The sequence below is a fragment of the Alosa sapidissima genome, chromosome 5 (genome assembly GCF_018492685.1).
Source record: "Alosa sapidissima isolate fAloSap1 chromosome 5, fAloSap1.pri, whole genome shotgun sequence".
Taxonomy (NCBI): domain Eukaryota; kingdom Metazoa; phylum Chordata; class Actinopteri; order Clupeiformes; family Clupeidae; genus Alosa; species Alosa sapidissima.
Window position 1 is genome coordinate 18475481 of NC_055961.1, and position 21492 is coordinate 18496972.

Genomic DNA, 21492 nt, shown 5'->3' on the forward strand with positions numbered 1-21492 from the left:
AGGGCTTGACATGGGAGTAGAGGAGACCTACCTCCACCGAGATGGCCACCAACCATCTGCTCTGGTTCAGTGGTATCCGTTTGTGAACGCTGTCGCTATCAGCGGGCCCTGAAAGTGTGGAGAGAGACAGTCAGTACACATTTCAGTCGCACAAAAAAAAAAAAAAAAAGACTGACCCATCTGTGCGAATAGGTAAATGGCACTAGCTATTTTGGTGAAGCTCAGGTAAAGTACTAATATAAACCATGATAATGGGGACAGTGGAGGCTTTTTTTGCTAGTGCAGTGCACTCGTTTAATTTGGTTATGCCAGAACTTTATGACAGAAATATGTTGTGATGTTCAGCCAGCCGCTCTGTCTTCATCGTTTTGCTTTTCTTTTCTGTGCTGTGCTATGCTGTGCATGTTCTAGCTGGGTTCTCATGTATTGGTACAGCAGGGAGGCCTCAGTTTCTTTATGGGCATTCAACACTCACATATGGAAAATGTGTTTATGTTTCTTGATTGTCTTAAAGATACTGTACACTACACTAAATTAGTATTATCGATAAAGATAGATTATACACTAACGTTGTTTGTATATTTCCTCAGGCAAGGTCACATAGGAGCATTGGCAGCATCGGACACCTCTGATAATCACTGATAGTCATTGCCTTTCTGCAGTAGTGGGCATATCTATTTTTTTCTCTGAGAAAGTCAACAACTCACACACAAGTTTTTTTTTTTTTTCTGGGGGGTGGGGGTGGTGAAGCGTCAGCCAGCTCCACTTATCAATCGTGTCATCATCCCATTGTGGCAGTGACAGGACGGATCAATTCCGCCAGACGCCCGATCGCAAAGTACTGATAAAAATAAGACACAACAATGCCTCAGCAGTGGTGACGCAGTCCCCCCCCCCCACACACATCACCAGGGGGCTGTGGGGAGTAGGAACGAATCACCGAGCGAAAAGTTTAAAATAGCACCAGACAGAATGAGAGAGAGAGGTGGCGAAACACAAAAACGGCTCAGATAACCATTAATTTTAACAGCATCCAGTTGCATCCCTGAAAATAGCACACAGCACAAAAGGATATATATATATATATATATATATGTGTATATATATATATATCCTTTTCCGATGCCTGCACGGAAGATATAGCCAACTGACGGTCAGACTGCAATGACGACGCCACACAATGCTGTCCGACGAACAAAAGATGAGCATACGCAACCCACCTCAGCACTTTTAACTGACACTACAATTACACCCTCTCACTTCTTTCTGTGTGTGTGTGTGTGTGTGTGTGTGTGTGTGTGTGTGTGTGTGTGTGTGTGTGTGTGTGTGTGTGTGTGTGTCTGTGTGTGTGTATGTATGTGTGTGTGTGTGTGTGTGTGTGTGTGTGTGTGTGTGTGTGTGTGTGTGGGTGTGTGTGTGCGTGTGTGCGAGTGTTAGACTGGTACCAGACTCAAACAGCAAATGGCGGGCACAAGAAGCGAATGACGCCGCCCAATGGGTTGTGACATGTCAGGTTCCAGTGCGTGGCATTTTTGGCGCTGTCTGGCACGGGAAATTAATGGCAAGGAGCATTTTAGTTCCAAGCCATTTCCTGCCTTAATGTGCTGCACAAAGACATCATCTGCCTGAGACGCCTGAGCGCCACGCTGCTGCGCCGAGGAAGCCATCTTGCTGGATCACAGTGCCGCCGCCACCGCCCGTCACTGCCTCGCCAAGCCTTTCGGAGGCGGATTAGGTCACATTCAATTAGCACGGGCGGAAATCGTGTTATTAATTTTCATTGCAAATCACAGATCCGAGAGCTGTGTTTTTTTCCCCCCTCGCAGGGTAAATAAAATGTGAGAGCTGGTGATGAGGTGGGCTTAAAGAGAGAGAGAGAGAGAGAGAGAGAGAGAGAGTGAGAGAGAGAGAGTTAAAATCCAACCCCTTTGTCTGAAGTATATCCCCACTTCGTTAAATCTATGATTTGTACGCAGCACAGTTTGCAAATCATTGTAGAAGGCTGAAATGCAGACGTCCTACATCAAATGTCCTCAACCTGTTTAGCATTGGAAATTTAAATCTGACTGATGCACTCAAGAAAACTATTTGAAAAGGTGTTAATACCGTAAATACTACATGTCTTGAGTACTACACTGTCATAAAATTCAAAGTTAACACTCGGTACTCTAAGCTAGTATTGTAGTCTGTGGTAACATTAAAAATTAACCTTTGTATAATGAATGAACAGATTCATGAAATGGATATTAATACAGTTTTTGCCATGTTTGGCAGCTAACTGTATAAATGTCCTATAAACTATGAAAAAAGGTGAACATCTCTCTCTCTCGGGTTTCAGGCTGACATTTCATTAGACTCTGACTATTCTGATGTGAGTTGAGACAAAAAGCAATTAATTTTTTTTGTCCTGACACCTCTGACATCCAAAGACAACAAATGTGCTCTGGCAGCAGGTTGTAAAAAAGGCCCATTAAACGCTTCTGTTTGACAATCCCATAAAATGTGATGGCTCATTTAAAGAACATCTAAGTATATCAATTTGGCTATTCTCTTAGGTTTTTCTGTCGACTCATTCATTAATCTGTGGTTCTTTGTCTCTCTCCCTCTCTCGCACTGCAGCATTTTCTCATATTAAATCTTTCCAGTCTTGAGCTGAGTGAAATGATTCATTAAATCTTCACACACAGACGAGGTCTTACAGGCTTGTTTTTTAAACTGCTCTAACCAGTCACCCTGTAAATGAATCCAGTCGCTGGATCAGACTATACTTTCCGAAACGTTTCATAGGATAAGACAGAACAAGGAAAATGGCCACCAGAAGAAACCACATTGTCACACATTACTAAGTCTAGTCATTAGTACATTGCATAGTTTAACAATATTGGTTATGGTGTTAATGAATAAAAAAACTTCTTATTACTACTAGACCAGTGGTCCCCAAACGTTTTCTTCCGAGGGCCAGCTTACTATGCCTGGCTCTAAGAGAGTGCCAGAGTCTCGGAGTATATCAACCATAAATAGCTTAGTGCTGTGAACAACAGCAGTCTACCTTAGTTGAATATTCCAATAAATTTAATCATAGGCTACTGCAATTTAATACCATTGCTAACTGTGTTTAACTGTGTTCAGACGAAACCTACGCCCTTGTAAGGGATAATGTATTGTCCGCCGGTAATTATCAGAAAATAAGTCCCGACAGGGAGAACAGAACAGAATTATCAGAATTTTCTGATAATTACCGGCGGACAATACATTATCCCGCTTATTACATGGCTACTTGCCAAAACGAGAAAAGAAACCTAACACAATGAATCTTTAAAAATGATTTTGCTACCGTTTTGTGTCTTCCGCTGACAAAATAAATAGTTCGCCACACAGATAGAACTTGACAGTTTCAGGTGTTGCGTGGCAACGTCTTACTAGCTTACTTTCCCTTTTAATGAAATTCCATTGCAATAAGCGAACGGAATTCTTGCGGAGGGATATGAAAGACACTAATCAACCTGTTGCCACTGACAGCAGTGATTATATACTTTGCCGGTGATTTATAGATTTAACATAGGCCCGAACGTTGGGAAGGCCCATTCATGTGAATGGAACTTTCTGCAGCACTCTGAAGAGCCATGTAATTATAACAAATAATTGATAAACGTTTAGAATACTTTGAGCACTGATGCAGTCAGCATAGGCCTCTTACATTGTTTGCAGGTAGGCCTACATTTCATTCCGTTTTCGATGGCAAACGTGAAACAGCGCCAAAACAACCACCAGTGGGCAAAAGGAGTATTACATGTGACTCGCCATAGAGAATGGATGGGGAAATTACGGAGGTTATAGTTTGACGATGTCGTACTCCCGTGCGGGCCAGATGCTATATACCACGGACATGTTTTGGGGGGCCACCCAAAATGAGTTGGCGGGCGTAGTTTGGGGACCACTGTACTAGACTAATAAGAACACATGTATTTAATTACCATTCATTTTATATTTCGGGATATTTCGGGCTCTATTTTAGCAATCTCAAACGCCTGGTCAGAGTAAGAAATGCAAAATGTAAAAACATTTAAGGTGTTTCAAGTTCACATTTGCTAATTAAACTGTGTGATTTTGTGATCAGACACCGAGCACATTGTTCAAAAGGGTTGTTCTTATCTTTCTTAATTAGGCCTAGTCATGGGTGTGTTTTGGGCGTAACATATTTTAAATTCAATGAGAATGACATTTGTCATTCAATAATGTTCGAATGAATAAAAATACTACGGATAGCCTATTTACCCTGAAAATGAGTCGTTGCCTGAGACTCGTTGTTAAGGGCTGCTTACATCTTGTGCGTCTTCACTGCTGTGCTTTATATGTGCTTTTTACTATAGACCAGGTTTTTCTTGGTCAGTGGCGTAATCATTTTTAGTTGGTGTAAGATAGCGATTTTTGGATCAAGTGCCAGACCATGCCTATGTTCGTTCATTGACACACCCATGAGCGCAATGTTCAATGGAAGTGGGGCGCATGGTGAAAAAGTCATCACCGACTTGGGTGTACAGTATGATATGAACAGGACTTATGTTGCGCTTTGTGCCACATTGCGCCAGGTGCAAGATATGGCCCTTTGTCCGAAAATTCAGACTGCAGACTCTACATTACTGCTTATCGAGGTGCTGTCATTGCATAACACATCAGACAACCATGTAGGCACTGGCTAGAGTACACTCGATGAAGGTGAGTGAATTTTAATACTATTCCTAGACAACACGCTTTAGCTACATTTCACACATACCATGATGCAAATTCTGCAAATGTAAAAATGTCACGTGCAACACTGAAGGTAACTGTAGAGTCTAGTTCAGATGAATAAGGTGGAAAGAAAGTGTAGAACACATCAGTAGAACACATCAGTACACATTAGTGGTGCTAATAAAAGTGTTATATACTATATATACTGTATATATAATATAATGTAAGAATATAATTTAAATTCTTATGCATACGCCCCATTTTGAGTATTTTGCCCGACATGTACATCATCTACTTAGGAGATAATTGCTCCTACATACTTTTGCCTATAATCAAATGCCTGACCTCTTTGGAAAGCTTAGACACTGTAGTTTCTTGGACAACAATGATAGAAAAACTGTGTGATGTACTGACACAGAGTTACAGAGGCTAGAATATTATTTTCTCATTCTGCCGGATAACAAGCATCTCTGAACTGACCACATTTCAGCCCTCTAGGTCACTTGAGATGACTTAGAAACACTGAGCCCTAGCATCAGGTCTTGTAAAGCTGTGTGCAAAAGTAGATCAATATAGAATGACAACTACTTACTTTAGACCATTATTTGCCAAGGTATGCTCATGCGTTTTGTAAAATGCCTTCTGGAAACTCCCCATAGTATAGGACTTTTGGTTATCCAAAATGCATACTGACTGCATATGAACCCTTTTGTATAGAAGCATAATCTTGGTCTCAAATGAAATTAAACACATTGAAGTTTCATGCTTGTATTTGAATTATACTTCAGGGGTTCTGATATGGAATGACTACACTAAATATGGAATAATTACAAAAAATGATAAATCTTTATTATTTCAATGTTTAATTAAATTGGTGGACTATGCATACTGTGCATAACTAATATTGGATCAAATGACATGAATATTCAATTTCTATGGATTCTTGTGAATATTTCAAGACCCAATATGCTATATCTAGCATATTGGTAATGTAACGCTGTATGTAATGTATATAATGTATGCTATATGATTTTACTTTAAACTGTTCATTTTAATGTTTGGACAAAAGTGTCTGCTAAATGCCATAAACATAAATATATAGGATATGAGGTCAGTGTGTGTGTGTGTGTGTGTGTGTGTGTGTGTGTGTTTGTGTGTGTGACGCACACACTCACATGTATACTCACAGCGATACTGTGTCCAAAGCCGGAGCCGGGCTGGGGACTGGCAGCGCTGATGTAGTTGCCCACGCCAGAGTCCTGGCTGGCGGCAGCATACAGGTCAGCCACAGGGCCCGGGCTGTTGGCACCAGGAAAGCCACCCGGGCGTGGAGGGTTGGCGCCTACCCAGGGCGATGAGAGAGAGAGAGGGAGGGAGAGAGAGAGAGAGAGGGTCTCAGAATGAGTAGAGAGAGTGGAACCCAGGTGTTAGCGACTGCAAGAACAGTGACTAGCGGCACCAGATAAGGGAGAGCAAGCAGCAGAGATTACAGTATGACTTTGAGGAAGGCGCTTTGGACTGGAGGACAAGCCAAAAACTGGGATATAACTCTGTCACAGTGATGTGCAGCTAAAGCACAAGAACATTACAGCTAAAGCACAAGAACATCATCAAATGATCTGATTTCATTAAATTTAGAAAACTTTGCATTGATTGTAATACACTTTGCATTGAGGGTTATGTGCTTTTCAGTGAGCGTAATATGTATGTGTTAACTGTGAATTATAATTATAATCCTTTTGAAATAGAAAATCTTTGACATTAATATAGAATTAGTGCCAGTGCCCTGGTGTCAATCTCTGTGCGAATTTAATAAACCTCACCTTAAAAGGCAGCCTAGAAACAATAATTTCAAAGCCTCTTAAATGCAAACATTATGAGGGCAATAATTCCTCTGTAATTACATTCATTTCACATTAAATAAGACCACATATGAAAATAATTGCTATAGTAGTATTCTGTGTTGCCAATTAGCAGCCTCTCTCTAAATGCTAAAACATTGCATATAGTAACAGTGTTATACAGTGTAGAATACACAGGAAATGGTGTCAGGGCTCTTCGGAAATCATAGTAGTCAGGCTGAGCATGCACTGCGCTGCTAAAAAACATCATGCAAGATTTGACCCAAAAAAACATGCACGCAAACAAATGGCTTTAAGCATCATGTTTATGTTGAACACCTGAAGCTTATATGAAATGCATAGATGTGTATGTGTGTGTGTGTGTGTGTGTGTGGGTATGCAGTGGTTAAAGTGGGATTTGGCAGGTGGAGGAACTCTAAAATCCAGTGTCGGTGCAACAGGGAAAAATTACTCTCTGTTGGACAACATATTGAGTAGTGTGGTGTAGCAATACTTTTTGGACAAGAACTGCTAGCTTCTTGGTCACCTCCGTATACATGCGAAAAATTAACTTACCATTTATTTTAACAATATCATCACACTATATCGTTGGTATGAAAGAATATATTTATTATTAATTTATCTGAGGTGGCGGAACTGCGTCCCCCCCCCCAGACTTTAACCCCTGTGTGTATGTATGTAAATGTTTGTTGTCATTAATTTTCTTTAACTTATGTGTGTAATCTTTCATCTTCATTTTCAGCATGTATGGCAGAACATCACACTAGAGTTGCATGGGTCAGTGTGGAAGAGAGAGGTCAATCAGGTCAGAGGTCACAATACGGTTGGGCAACTGCCTGGTGAGTCAGTTTTAGCACTGAAGGGTCACTAACGTTACATGTGGATACAGAGACCCAACTGGTATCTATTTCATCTAGGTTTCTGTTTCCCCTTGGTTTCTATCTCATCTTTTGAGGGCCCAGGGCTCTCTTGAAAAAGAGATGTACGATCTCAATGGGACTCACCTGGTAAAATAAAGGATAAATATAACTAAATAAAATAGCACTGAACTAATAAGGAGTAGCAGCTACAAGACAGCGACTAGTGGCAACAGATGAGGCTGAAGAGCTCCTTTGTCTTAAAACGTTTTACTGACCAACCGGCTTTTGATAGGCTAATGTCATCCTAACGTTTTACTGACCGACCCGCTTTTGATAGCCTAATGCCATCCTAACCAACACCTCTGTTTGGATGAGAGCTCTCAATTAGCCTGCGTCACTGAAAACACAATTTAACGCTGCTGGATAATATGAGACTACAAGACCCAGAGTTCCTCCCTGAAATCATCCCCCTGAAAGTAAGCTGATCACCACACACTCTTCCTCTTGACTAACATTCAGCATCCGCCCGTCTCATCCTGCCGCACAGCACCTCAGCACACCTGGAGCTGACCTGCTTTACCGTGTGCTCATCTCACACCCCGAGTTTCTAACAGGATCTCTCATTAAACCCTTCTAGATCCTTTTGGATCGAGCCCTAATCCTCCTCGTTTACCCATAATTGGTGGATTCAGCTTGAACCGCCGGACTGAGCGACTGAACAGAGTCTCTTCTTTTCTCTGTGTGAGCGAGCAGTAGGATTTATGTTTTAAACTCGCAGCGCCTCGGGCGAGAGCTGCCACTGCTATTAACTTTAATAGCCAAACATGAGCTGCCCTTATTGGCTTTGACTGGTGGGTTAGCAGCGTCCATGCTAATTGCACGAGCAGAGCTTTGATTACACAGCATGTTTCAGGACCCCAGTGACTCAAGCTGGGTTTGCCCAGTCCAAAGTCCTCACATTGCATTGTGTTCGGATTTATGCCACCGTGTGATGCACTTCTATTCTGACAGCGTGCACAGAGACTCACATGGGAAAGGGGAAGTTGCTGACGCAACGTGATGATCGCATAAGCTGTAAATTACTGCGAGAAATATTCTTTTTTTTATTATTCATCTATCTTCATTTATTTACTTACAGTCAAAGTTCAGAGATAGTCGACCTCTCTCTCTCTCTCACACACACACGCACACACACACACGCACGCACGCACGCACACACACACACACACACACACAAAACCTTTCCTGTGTCTCACTGAAACTTGGATAACGAGTCCTGATGACCTCTAAGGGACCCACAATGCAACCATTCGGTCCTTGTTGCCACAGCAACCAAGAAGCACCAAGCGGTTTAACAAAACACAATTAGCCTTTTAATCCAATGTCATTTGGTCCTACTTTGCTCGTAACCATTATTGAGTCCAGATCATGAACATAAATTTCGGCAACTGAGGTGGTGATGTGACATTATTGCCGAAGAACACTGACAAACGACGGCATACATGTGACACTTACACCAAGTAATTCCTTCACAAAGAGATCACAGAAACAAACTCCCTTCCACAAGAGAGAACACAGTCAGGAAGGACTTAAAAAGTGGAAATGTGAGACATAAAAAAAAGTTTTTGGCGAAAACTCAATCCGCATTTCTGGCTCTTTGCAGAGTGTTTATCTCAGTTACGGAGCCACTGGATTACATTATGTGCAAATGAGATTCCTGGGCTTCAGGCAAAGCCTGCGGATCCGGCCCACCGCATCCGTAAGGAGCCCAGACGCAGATGGAAGAACGGGAGCCCCGTGCCACCAAGGGACTCAGGCCAAATCTAGACCAGATCTGGGCCACACCCGGCCAAAGGCATCAGGGAGTCTAGGGAGAAAGGAAGGTGCTGTTTGTGCCTGCACAGTAGGGTGGGCACAGCACCAGTGAGGGCTGTTAAGACAAGCAATCCACACACACACACACACACACACACACACACACGTACACACACACACACACACACACACACACACACACACACACACACCACACACACCACACACACACACACACACACACACACACACACACACACACACACACACACACACACGCACACACACACCCATCCACACACTTTCTCTCTCTCTCTCTCTCTCACACACACACACACCCGGGACTGGGTCCAAAACCAGGAGATGTGTGTAATCTTCAGTGTAAAGCACGGAGGCTAAAGATGTCTTTCCCTGCTGGCTGCCAAGGCCAATGAGGCGGCAGGACAGAGTAGAGTGGAGTAGGGGCCGCGGGGAGTGCTCCACTAAGAGACTCCTGGGCACCGCACCACCTGCCTCTGCCCATCACCCTCACCCTCTCCACCGCACCACCTGCCTCACCCATGCCAGCGCACTCACCCTCTCCACCCCCCCTCACGCATGCCAGCGCACTCACCCTCTCCACCCCCCCTCACCCTCTCCACCCCCCCTCACCCATGCCAGCGCATTCACCCTCTCCACCCCCCCCTCACCCTCTCCACCCCCTCTCCACCCCCCCTCACCCTCTCCACCCCCCCTCACCATTCCTTCCATTGCACTTCATTACACAGTCTGGGTCTGACACTCACCTTCACTTTTTTCACTGCATGTAACTTGTCGAAAAGTATCTTGACTGCTCGATGGTGTTTTAGGCCCCCACCGTCGACTTCAAGGCGCCTAACCCTAAACTTAACCCTGATCCTAACCCTTGCCTAACCCTAGTGCCTTCCATGTAGTGCTGGTGTCATGGTTACAGTATACTCCTATACAATAACTCATAGCAATAGAAACATACTGATAAGAGTAATAATATGTAACCAATGCATTTTATTGAAATAAGTGGTGTCCTAAAACTGATCAGTCACAGTATGTCATGCGAGAAACAAGACAAAGCATATTATGTGCTGACATTAAACATGGTTGGTAGGAAATGCCATATCAACGGGCAGTTCACTCTAAACACACGGCTACATATACTGTACCGCATGGAAGCATACACATCATATTATATTAGATTTGCAACTGTGAGCACGCTAGAAAACTAGCTTCACTGAGTTTTACTGTCACCTGTATGCTACTAAATTACAATTACATTTCTCAATGTAAGTTATATGGAGTAGGAATATGGTCCAAGATAAAATGAAATCCAAATGACAAACAGTCCCCGTCCATCTCATGTATAAAAATATAAAATATAAAATATAAAATATGCATGCAAAGAATACAAATGTCATTCTTCGGCCAAATGTGCAACAAAATAGACAAACTCCCCCTCAAACAAAACAGAAACATGCAAATGCATATCTGGCCTGTTCCTCAGATGCACACACATAGTTACCATAAACAGCAATTTGTATTCTTAAGCTGTCGTGTCATCTGTTATGGCCCACATATATACATCATATGCAAATACGTATATATGTGTATATGAATATATATACTTCATGTCATTCTCTGTTTCCCCAGCCGTTAGGAGAAGGAGGAGGAGTACAGGGAGGAGGTGGTGGAGGAAAAGGAGGAGGAGGAGGTGGAGGTACGTAGGTGTTGCTCCATACAAACCTGGGCTCTTAAACTGCTCCGGGCTGGGCAGGTGCTGAAGGGGGGAGTTGCAGGCCGAGGCGGATGCAGGGTGGTGGTGCTCGCCCTGCAGCATCTGAGCGGCGGCCTGCGGGCCCAGCGAGCCGTAGTCGGCGAAGGAGCACGGCCCCGCACGCTGCTCCCCACCGCCCGCCCCCACGGCCGCTGCCGCCGCCGAGTAAAAGCCATAGTCAGGAAAGCCTGGGAGATACGGGAGGATAAGGAGGAGGAGGAGGAGGAGGAGGAGGAAGAGGGGAGGAGGAGGAGGAGGAGGAAGAGGAGGACAGAGGAAGAGGGGAAGAGGAGGAGGAGGAAGATGAGGACAGAGGAAGAGGGGAGGAGGAGGAGGAGGAGGAGGAGGAGGAGGGAGGGGTAGAGTGGGGAAGGGTTGGGACTCCATCATTGGGGAAGAAGCTTTTGGATGTCATGGTGGTGCACAGTGATGTTGTGACAGTTGTGACATGTTGGGGTGTGTGAGTGTGTGTGTGTGTGTGTGTGTGTGAAAGTGCAATACAAGTGTGATAGTGCTGATGATGGTATGGATTGTGGGTCCGAACTCAACGTGAGCCTTGATGTCACTTCCTGTAAGAACCCAGCCAGGAGCCTCTCCACCCCCCACCTCTGCCATCTCTATTCAGTCCCTCCACCTCTAACTCCAAAGACACAGCACCACTTCCAACAACACAACATGGCCTTCATGAAGAAGCCTCTGCAAGACTGCCATTCTTCACCACTTGGTATACAGTAAGGGATAGTGGATGGAAAATAATGCATTAGCATTAAGGTGGAAATGCAAATTTGCATTTGTATTGATACACAAGTAGCCTAAAAACACTATATACAAGTGCAATGCAGCCAAAAAAACTTCGTACTGTACATACCACTGCTTGGTTGAATTTCCTATTGTGATGCACTCTTTAGAACGTCGATAATCGATGTTGATAATCAACGTTTTTAAGAGCGCATCACAAAAGGAAATTCAACCAAGCTGTGGTATAAATGTACAGTACGAAGTAGCATGGAACACTGGACTAACTGACCAACACACACACACAGCAGAGTAGAGTGTGGCAGTCATTGAAACGGTCCAGAGACGGCTGGTCATTGGGTGATGATGATTATCATAATGTACGTCAATTGCCTATCTGAGAAAGAGCAAAAAGGCCTGGGCGGTATGGGCATGTTTCGACACAAAGTCTGACACAAAGGCGGCAGCCATCTGGTGTGAAAGAGCGTTTTTGAAAGAGAAGTGATTTTCTGTGGATGTCAGGAGAGTGTGTGTGTGTGTGTGTGTGTGTGTGTGTGTGTGTGGGCTTAATGGTTTTTTTCGTGGCTCAAAATGACAAAATAAGATGCATATCCTGATGACCTGGGTGCTCTAGGCTCTTTATGCAAAGAACGGAAATATATATAAAAAAATATTCATTTTCAAACCACTTCATACAAATTTGCATTCCTTCAAAAGAGACCTGGCACTTTGTCATGCTCTCTCTCTCTCTCTCTCTGTACACCACAACAATGACAGGTTCGCGCTCATTGACTCCATTACTGATAAGTGGTAGGCGGACAAAAGACACAGGCTCGCCTCTTCAGCTTAAAGTCCCTCCTATACACACACACACACACACAGACACATGCCTATACACACCTCACATTCACACAGATGGGAGATTATCAACGCCTGAAAAGGCGCCATTGAGCGCCTCGGTGCTGGTGACATTTACGGCATGTCCCGGCGTAATCTGAGCTGTGCGGCACATGCGAGGAGCGGAGGCTATTAAAAGACGGTGCCGCCACCGCCTCTCACACCTCTTCAGGAACGCAGGCCTACTGTAGCTCTCCCCACCAAAGCTGAGATCGGCCGGCGGAGGAAGAGAAGAAAGAGAGCCTTTCATCCACAGCCTCCCCTGCTGCGTGTTTGTTTTTCATTCGGAGAATAAAGAAAGAAAGAACAAAAGAAACAAAGAAAGACAGACAGAAAGAAATTTTAAAAAAAAGAGCAGCGTCACGCATTGCCTAGCCGATGGCGATTACACCACAACTGTCTGCCAAACATAATCCAAACACAAGGAGAAAGGCCGCTTACTCGTTCGCTTAACACTTCTAGAACATCACATTCAGAAGCTCAGCGCTCACGGGCAGCATGCCCACTTGTCAAATGACTGACACTTCAGAGATGGCGAGATGCCCACGATGCCTACTTAGTGCAGCGCACCGACCTGACAGACCTGTGTGTGTGTGTGTGTGTGTGTATGTACTGTACATACGTACGTACAGTATGTGTGTGTGTGTGCACATGTAAGTATATGTGTGTGTGTGTGTGTGTATATGTATGTGTATGTATGTGTGTGTGTGTGTGTGTGTGTGTGTGTGTCTTTATGTGTGTAAAACAGAGAGAAACACACCACACCACCCCTCAGCCCACCAGTGATTCATCTCTATCAGGCTTCAGCAGTCTGGTAGCCAGCACAGCCGGAGGTCACGGCAGATCGGCTGGGGTCGGCTCTGCACCTGGACTGGGGACACTTCAACACACACACACACACACACCCCACGACCACCTCCAAAGGTCTCCTAACCCCCTACTCTCTCTCTCTCTCTCTCTCTCTTTCTCACACACACAGGAAGATATACAGACACACACAAACAACAAACACACGCACAAACACAGAAAAAGACATGGACATGCACACACACACACACAAACACACACAGACATTAGTATCCATCTAAGCAGGCAGGCGGGCAGCTGCCAGAAATGCTACGACCAGATTCCATCCCAACTGGTCCAGCTGCAACTACACACACTCATAGAGACCATTAGAGCTACATCACCTCCAACACACACACACACACACACACACACACACACACAGCGCCTTCAGAGGTTTTAGAGCCAGACTGTACAGCTGGGGAGATAAGGGCTGCTCTACTGATGGCCTAAAATGAGACACCATTTCCCAAAGAGACTGCCAGCCTCTCTCCTCTCCTCTTTTTACCCTGTCTTCCCTTCTTTTCCTCTACACTCATCTTTCTCTCCTCTCCTCTTTTTACCCTGTCTTCCCTTCTTTTCCTCTACACTCATCTTTCTCTCCTCTCCTCTTTACCCTGTCTTCCCTTCTTTTCCTCTACACTCCTCTCTTTCTCTCCTCTCCTCTTTACCCTGTCTTCCCTTCTTTTCCTCTACACTCCTCTCTTTCTCTCCTCTCCTCTTTACCCTGTCTTCCCTTCTTTTCCTCTACACTCCTCTCTTTCTCTCCTCTCCTCTTTACCCTGTCTTCCCTTCTTTTTCTCTACATTCCTTTCTTTCTCTCATCTCCTCTTTACCCTGTCTTCCCTTCTTTTCCTCTACACTCATCTTTCTCTCCTGTCCTCTTTACCGTGTCTTCCCTTCTTTTTCTCTACATTCCTTTCTTTCTCTCATCTCCTCTTTACCCTGTCTGCTCCTTTCTTTTCCTCTTTTTTCTCTCCTCTCCTCCATCCATCCCTACAAACAAACAGACAGACTGTGAGACAAAAGCAGACAGGACTGGAAGAGACTCAGAGAGGCTGTTACTGGTGTCTGCGCTGGAGGGGTGTGTGTGTGTGTGTGTGTGTGTGTGTGTGTGTGTGTGTGTGTGTGTGTGTGTGTGTGTGTGTGTGTGTGTGTGTGGCGGGGTTGAACCCTTCAGAAGTCACTTCTGTCTCCCCCTCTCAGTGGCAACACAGCGAGACCAAACAAGATAACACCCCCCACCCCTGCAGGGTCAGGAGGCCCACCTCTACATCCTCTACATCCTCAAGAGACAGAGAGGAATTAAGTAAACAAAAAAACAAAACACAAAACAAAAGGGCCAGGAAAATGCCAGAGTGAAATGGCCTCTGACGTTGTCTTCATCTCTGAGAGATGCATTAATAGCCTTAATGCATTAATGAGTTAGAGTGTGTGTGTGTGTGTGTGTGTGTGTGTGTGTGTGTGTCTGTGAGTGTGTGTGTGTGTGTGGTGTGGTGTCGTGCTCTTCGCTAATTACACCAGCTTTCTGTGCTTCCTCCTTGTCTTCTAATTAGATCTTTAACAACAAACACGCGTCGCCGTCACACTGACCTTTACCGAGGCTCACACACACACACACACACACCAGCTCTCCCCCATTAGGTAACTGGCTAAGGGGAAGGAGGGGCCAGGGAGGGTGAGAGACCTCCATTCCATGCCCCCCCCCCCACACACACACACACAACTCCCCCCATAGAGTCACCCGCCAACGCAGTCCCTCGCCTCCCCAAGAGCGTTCGGAATGCCAGCGCCAGCACCACCTTCCGACACTACTGCCAGCTTCCTCAGCTTCCCTCTGCAATCTGCATAATTCCTCTGATTCCAGGGATAGCGGGAATGCCAGGACACAAAGATGATACCCTCGCATAATAGAACCAACACCCACCCGCCCACACACAAACACCCCAAACACACACACATACTATAACAAACACACATGGCGGCTTTGTTTGTGCTAACACACACAATTAGCGCTCAGCTGCAAGTAGCACACAGCTGAGGAAGCCTTATCTAATATGACTTTTATTGTTCAGGTAGATTGCCCGTAATGATGGCGCCATTAGTAGGGAAGGATATGACTATGGAAAAGAGTCTCTCCTCTCTCCTCTCCTCTTGTCCTCTCTCTTGCGTGGATGGCAGGCTGTGAACAAGCCATCTGGGGAAGGGTCCAATAGCTTGATTATCATCCCCAAACTAATTTCCTTTTATTCTCTCTCTGGTTTTGTGTTGTTGCATACAAAATGATTTGCTTTCACTAGGACAAAGGTGAGAAAACAGAATTGGATAGTACAGCATTTTTTCCCCCTGACGTTCCCGACATCAAAGTCAGAAAAATAATGGCTCCTCTCAAAAGCCCCTCCAACATCACATTGTTTTAAAAAAATAGATGTCCGGTAGCTCTGTGACAAACAAATAACTAATGCATGCTGGATGCTTATGGCAAAAAGGGGGAAAATCGTGCTGATAACAGGGCAGGAATAGAGGCTCTCCAGATATGTGACAACAATGAAGAAAGTGTTTAAAAGCCTTTATTGTAATGGCTAAATGAGTAAAAAAGCCAACATGTTTTGACCACTTGCTTTCCACAACACACGTTTTTACTTCTGTTCTGTGTCACCGCTGTGGGAGGTTTACCACCAGATTCCAACCCAACTGGTCCAGCTGCAACTACACACACTCACAGAGACCATTACAAACCTCCAATCTCCAACCTCACCTCCAATACACACAAACACACACACTTACCCTCCCTACTGAGACCAGAGCTACAGAGGGGGGTCCATGAAACGGCATCACACCACTTTGGATGACACATACATCTGGTGCAGTTTGTTCTAGAAAGATCTGATGGATTTTAATTTAAGGTGATAATATTCACCAAGTCTTCTGCAGATAGAATTGTCAAAACAGAGAGAGAGACAGAGAGAGAGAGAGAGAGAGAGAGAGAGAGAGAGAGAGAGAGAGAATGGGGGTGGTCACTGCCACTCTCAGGTAGCCGTTACTTTTGAAAACAGCTGACCCCGTGTCAGAGGAGAGAGAGGGCATCACGTTTAGCCACATTAAGGGCATAAAGGTTTTATCTCTGTGTCCAGTCTCCCTGTGTCATTAATGCCACCCTAGGACCTCCACAATAAAAGGAATCCTTCTTTGGAATTTCGTTCCTTTTTTTACGCCTCCGCGGCTCTGGAATTGGATCTAATTACTCATCTGCAAAACAAATGAGGAGGTCGTCGTTGCCGTGGCGACCGGATCAGGAGGCCTGGCGATGCGAATCGCTCGACGAGCTTCATTTCCGCCCGTAATTACCCCTCTCCCCTTCTGGCTCCACCCACTGCTCCCACTGTGTGTGTGTGCATAGGTATAGGCAGCATATATTATTGTGTGTGTGTGTGTGTGTGTGCGGGACTAATGGGGTGGTAGTGGGTGGAGTATGGTCAGCCTGGAGTTCAGAACTCAGTGATCGGTGAATGAGTGAGACTTTTTTGCTTCTCTCCCTCGCTCCCTCTCTCCTTCCTCCCTCTGTCTTGCTTTTTCTCCTCCATTTCCTCCTGTCTTCTTCTCTCTGCTCTCACTGAAAATCCTCCCTTTCACCCCCCCCCTCTCTCCCTCTTTCCTCTCTCTCTCTCTCTGTCCCTTTCTCTCCCTCTCTCACTCCATATGCTTCTGTAATGAGGGGGCCTCTCTCTACCCCTCTATTCCCCCCCGCCCCTCTCTCTCTCCGTACCCTGCTGTAATGAGGGGCCTCTCTTGGAGTGGATAAATGCTCTTCTCGCTTTTCCACTTTACCAGATGACTGACTCTGAGGAGGAATGCTAAACCGCCGCCTCGCTCTCCTCTGAAAGGGAACGGAAAAAAAGACAGAAAGGTAAAAAAAAAAAAAGAAAAACAGACAACAGAGAGTAGAACAGAAGAGAAGAGAGGAGAGGAGAAAAGAGGAGAGTGGAGAGGAGAGGAGAGGAGATGAGAGGAGAGGAGAGGAGAGGAGAGGAGAGGAGAAGGAGAGCTGGGCACATTCTTCATCAATTTTCCATTTCAACTTGTGCATCAGAAAAAGAAGGAGTGCGGTGTCCTCGGACTTGAAGTCTGTGATTAGCTAAACACTGAGGGCCAGATGTACGTACATTTGCGAATGTAACATTATTAGCGTCATGGACAAACCGCAGATTGCGAACGCTGTCAGACCCAAGTTTCGTATTTTTTATTACCCAAGTCGTATTTATCAATCGTTCAATCCTTAGTGTAAACTGCGCCTTTCTCTGCCATACTTCGCCAATAAACGCAATTTACGAACGTCCACAACTGAATGGCAGCGCCTACAAGCACAGTTGAATGAAGTTAACTGATGACAACATTAAAAAGAATCAAACGTTTAGCAATCATGAAATAATACCATACATGATAAGATGTCAACAAGCAGGGAGATAATGAAGATCAGTGGTTCTACTTACAGTAAACTACTTGTGCACGTAGGCTATGGAAGATTGGTCAAATCTAGCAAGTAGGAAAGTTTAAGTGAATGACGTGAAAGTGAAAGTAAGACATTCGAAAGGCCAACGAAAGTTAATGTTTATTTTTATAGTACAAAGACTTACAAAACTGGTGATCTTAATAGTGATTCTGTTGTCTTTGAAAGGTTCTCTTATTGACGCATTGAACTGCAATTTGTTTTTTTTACGCTAAACTCCCACTTTCCCCTTGGATCCTCCCATGAATTCATATGCATGACACGAAAATCGCAATTTGCCATTTTCAGCTCCCGCGAGAGGCAGTTTGCGCTTTTACATCATTGCGGCCTGTTTGTACATACCTCACAAATGATTTTACACGCACGTTGCGAAACAAATACGTCTGAAGTGGGCGCAAAAACGTTAGTACATCTGGCCCCGAGGCCTGGGGTGCACATGTGTAGGACCCTGCACACACACACACACACACACACACACACACACACACACACTAACAAACACAAACGCACGCACGCATCCACACATGTATATGTATGCACGCGCACACACACACACAAACACATACTGATGCATCCTCAAATACTCACACAAACATACTGTACAGCCCTAAAGAGTATCCCTATACTCACACAAACACATTCATACACTCATTTCATTCTCAACTCATACCCTTCCTGCACTCTCTTTTTTTTCACACACCCACATACACACACACACACACACACACACACACACACACACACACACACACACAGACACCCCCCCCCCAATATTCTCTCGCCTCTCTGACCATTCCGTCTCGGTCTCTTCATACTCCACAGTCTGGCAGGCATGAGAGCATCACACGGCGCCGGGTGTCAATCTGCCTGTCAAAAGCCTTCCCAAATTAGCTTTGAATTCCACAATAGTGGCAATTAGCATCTCCATTCCCACCTATGTCACTTTAAAAGCGGGCAGATAGGGGCTAGCGCTCACTTCCCCTTTTCACACAGGCTTTTCTGCCTCAACGCCTGACTAATTAACAACACTGGAGCTTCTCTCTTTCACAGAGCGCCGACATTTCATAAATAATACATGTTTAATGTCTTGTCATTTTGCGCTCAGAGAAGCCTGGCTAATGAATTTTAACAGATAATTTATTCCTGGGTTTGCTAACGCAAACACACGCAAGGGTGGCGGGTGGTGGGCTGCGGGCGGCGGGTCCTTCTCGACTTCTCCTTTTCTCCGGCCGGGCGACTGGTCGTCCCTCGCCAGTGCACCTGACTCATGCTCTCGTCAGGATACCTGCATGATGTCACTGAGCTCTTACACAGCCGTCAGGACCGACAGACAACAGGCTGGTGAGAAGACTATGTCATGGCCGACAGAGACATGCAGTCTACAGAGGACAGAGAGGCAACAGGCTGGTGAGAAGACTACATCATGGCCGACAGAGACACGCAGATTTTATAGGCATTGCAATGCAAAATATGAGCCTCACAAAGTAATAATAACTATTTACACGCCTTTGATTGTAAGGTTTGAAAGCAGAATACTGCACTGCGCATTATACTACACAAAAATGTACAGAAATAAGCATTAAATGTTAATGTTCTTTAGAGACACAAGCGTAGAGTTCACTGGACCACACACACACACACACACACACACACACACACACACACACACACACACATGCACACACACACCCACATTGGCATGTGAGACCCAACTGGAGGATTAACACCACCAACAGAGGCCAGCCAATCCCGGGCTGCAGTGGGGAAGCTACTTAAGGTCACACAGCTTGTTTAGACAAAACGGAGAAAGATGACACACAGAGGGAGTGAGACCGCCAAGTGGACGGGTCTCTCTCAGGGGAGGGACAGGGACATTAACACTTTAGAGTAACAAATGGTAGTGAAGCATTTACAATACATCAGCTAATAATTAACTAATTTTGAAAAAAACATTTTGATTTCAAAACTCGAACCACTGATCACTTCCGATACTGGTAACTGCTTGTTTGGTTAGGTTCGGTTCTATTCAGCCTTATAGTAATTATGCAGACAGAGCATGGTTACAGAGTCAATAAAACGCCGATTTTTAGCTTCCCCAGCGAGTGATTACTACTCTCCTGAAGTCTCGTTTTCTTCAGATTGAGGGCTCTGTATGTGAGTGTGTGTGTGTGTATGTGTGTGTGTGTGTGTGTGTGTGTGTGTGTGCGTACGCTTTAAGTGCATCCACTGCCGCAGGACACTTCAAGTCCCTGCTTTACCCGCCTACCCGCCTGCCTGCCTCCTAAGACTATTCAGCTGACACTTCAGGAAACAATGTGCCCCGCTCCCTGAGCTAATTAGCCCAACAGCCACTTGCATAATATTACACTGCCGTGCGTGTGGTGTGTGCTAGCGCTGAGGAAGATCTCCCACACCACGGCCTCGCAGGACAGCAGGGTTAAACGCTGCATTGATTGGCCATTAGAGGAGAGCCGGCAGTAGAAAGTGCTTATTTGTGAGAACGGTAACAGAGCAGCCAGCGACGGTAACCTTCAGGACATATTCGCCGTAACCTTCAGGACATATTCGCCGATTGTGCATTCAGAGAGAGCTAAAGGGCAGTGGGCAGCAGGTTTCTCTGCTACTAGGGCCCCTATTTTCCACCCTGGTGCATGGCGGAAAACTCGTTTTCCACCCGGCGCAAAGTTTATTTTCGCATTTTGCACGTCTCATTTTTAAACAATGTGCCAGGAGGTGTGACAATGAACAACCTAGGGAGTGGTCTGGCGCATTGTCTAAAAATCGCTATCGTACACTACCTAAAACGCATTACGCCACTGACCAAAAGAAACCTGGTCAGAAGTCCATGGCGAGTTGTTTATATGTTATTTTAAGAGAGCATTATCAACAGTGATATGGGTGCACATCCATGCAATACATTACAAATTACACGATTACAATGGGAAACATAATTAGAATAAAGATATTACGAAATACATCTCACAATGAGTAGTTCACAACCATTTGCAAATTGGTAATGACGAAATTTGATTAAACTATTCGCCAGTGACCATGCGCTTTAGACTGTCATAATAGGGCCCTAGGCCTCATCGCTAACTGGCATTCAACATCGGGGAGGGCTGTCTGTCCTCATGTCCATTAGGTCAAACACATGGGAGTGGAGGAAGAGTAAAAAGATATAAAGACTGAATGCCTTTGCAAGAGAAAGACATGAGACATAGAGAGAGAGAGAGAGAGAGAGAGAGACAGAGAGAGAGAGAGAGAGAGAGAGAGAGAGAGAGAGAGAGAGAGAGAGAGAGAGAGGGGAGAGAGGGGCAGGGAGAGATAGAGAGAGAAAGAAAGAGAGAGAGAGACAGAGAGAGAGAGAGAGACAGAGAGAGAGAGAGAGAGGGGAGAGAGAGGGGGCAGGGAGAGATAGAGAGAGAAAGAAAGAGAGAGAGAGAGAGAGAGAGA

General features: G+C 45.1%; 1 protein-coding gene across 1 annotated transcript in view; it reads right to left on the bottom strand.

Annotated features, from left to right (window-relative positions):
* The window catches only part of LOC121709208 (RNA-binding protein Musashi homolog 2-like), a 258569-nt gene that overhangs the window by 4536 nt on the left and 232541 nt on the right, over positions 1-21492 (bottom strand). The window contains 3 exon segments of the mRNA XM_042092415.1: positions 32-108; positions 5919-6073; positions 11024-11242. Coding sequence (XP_041948349.1) covers positions 67-108; positions 5919-6073; positions 11024-11242 — 416 coding nt within the window. The 3' untranslated portion in view covers positions 32-66.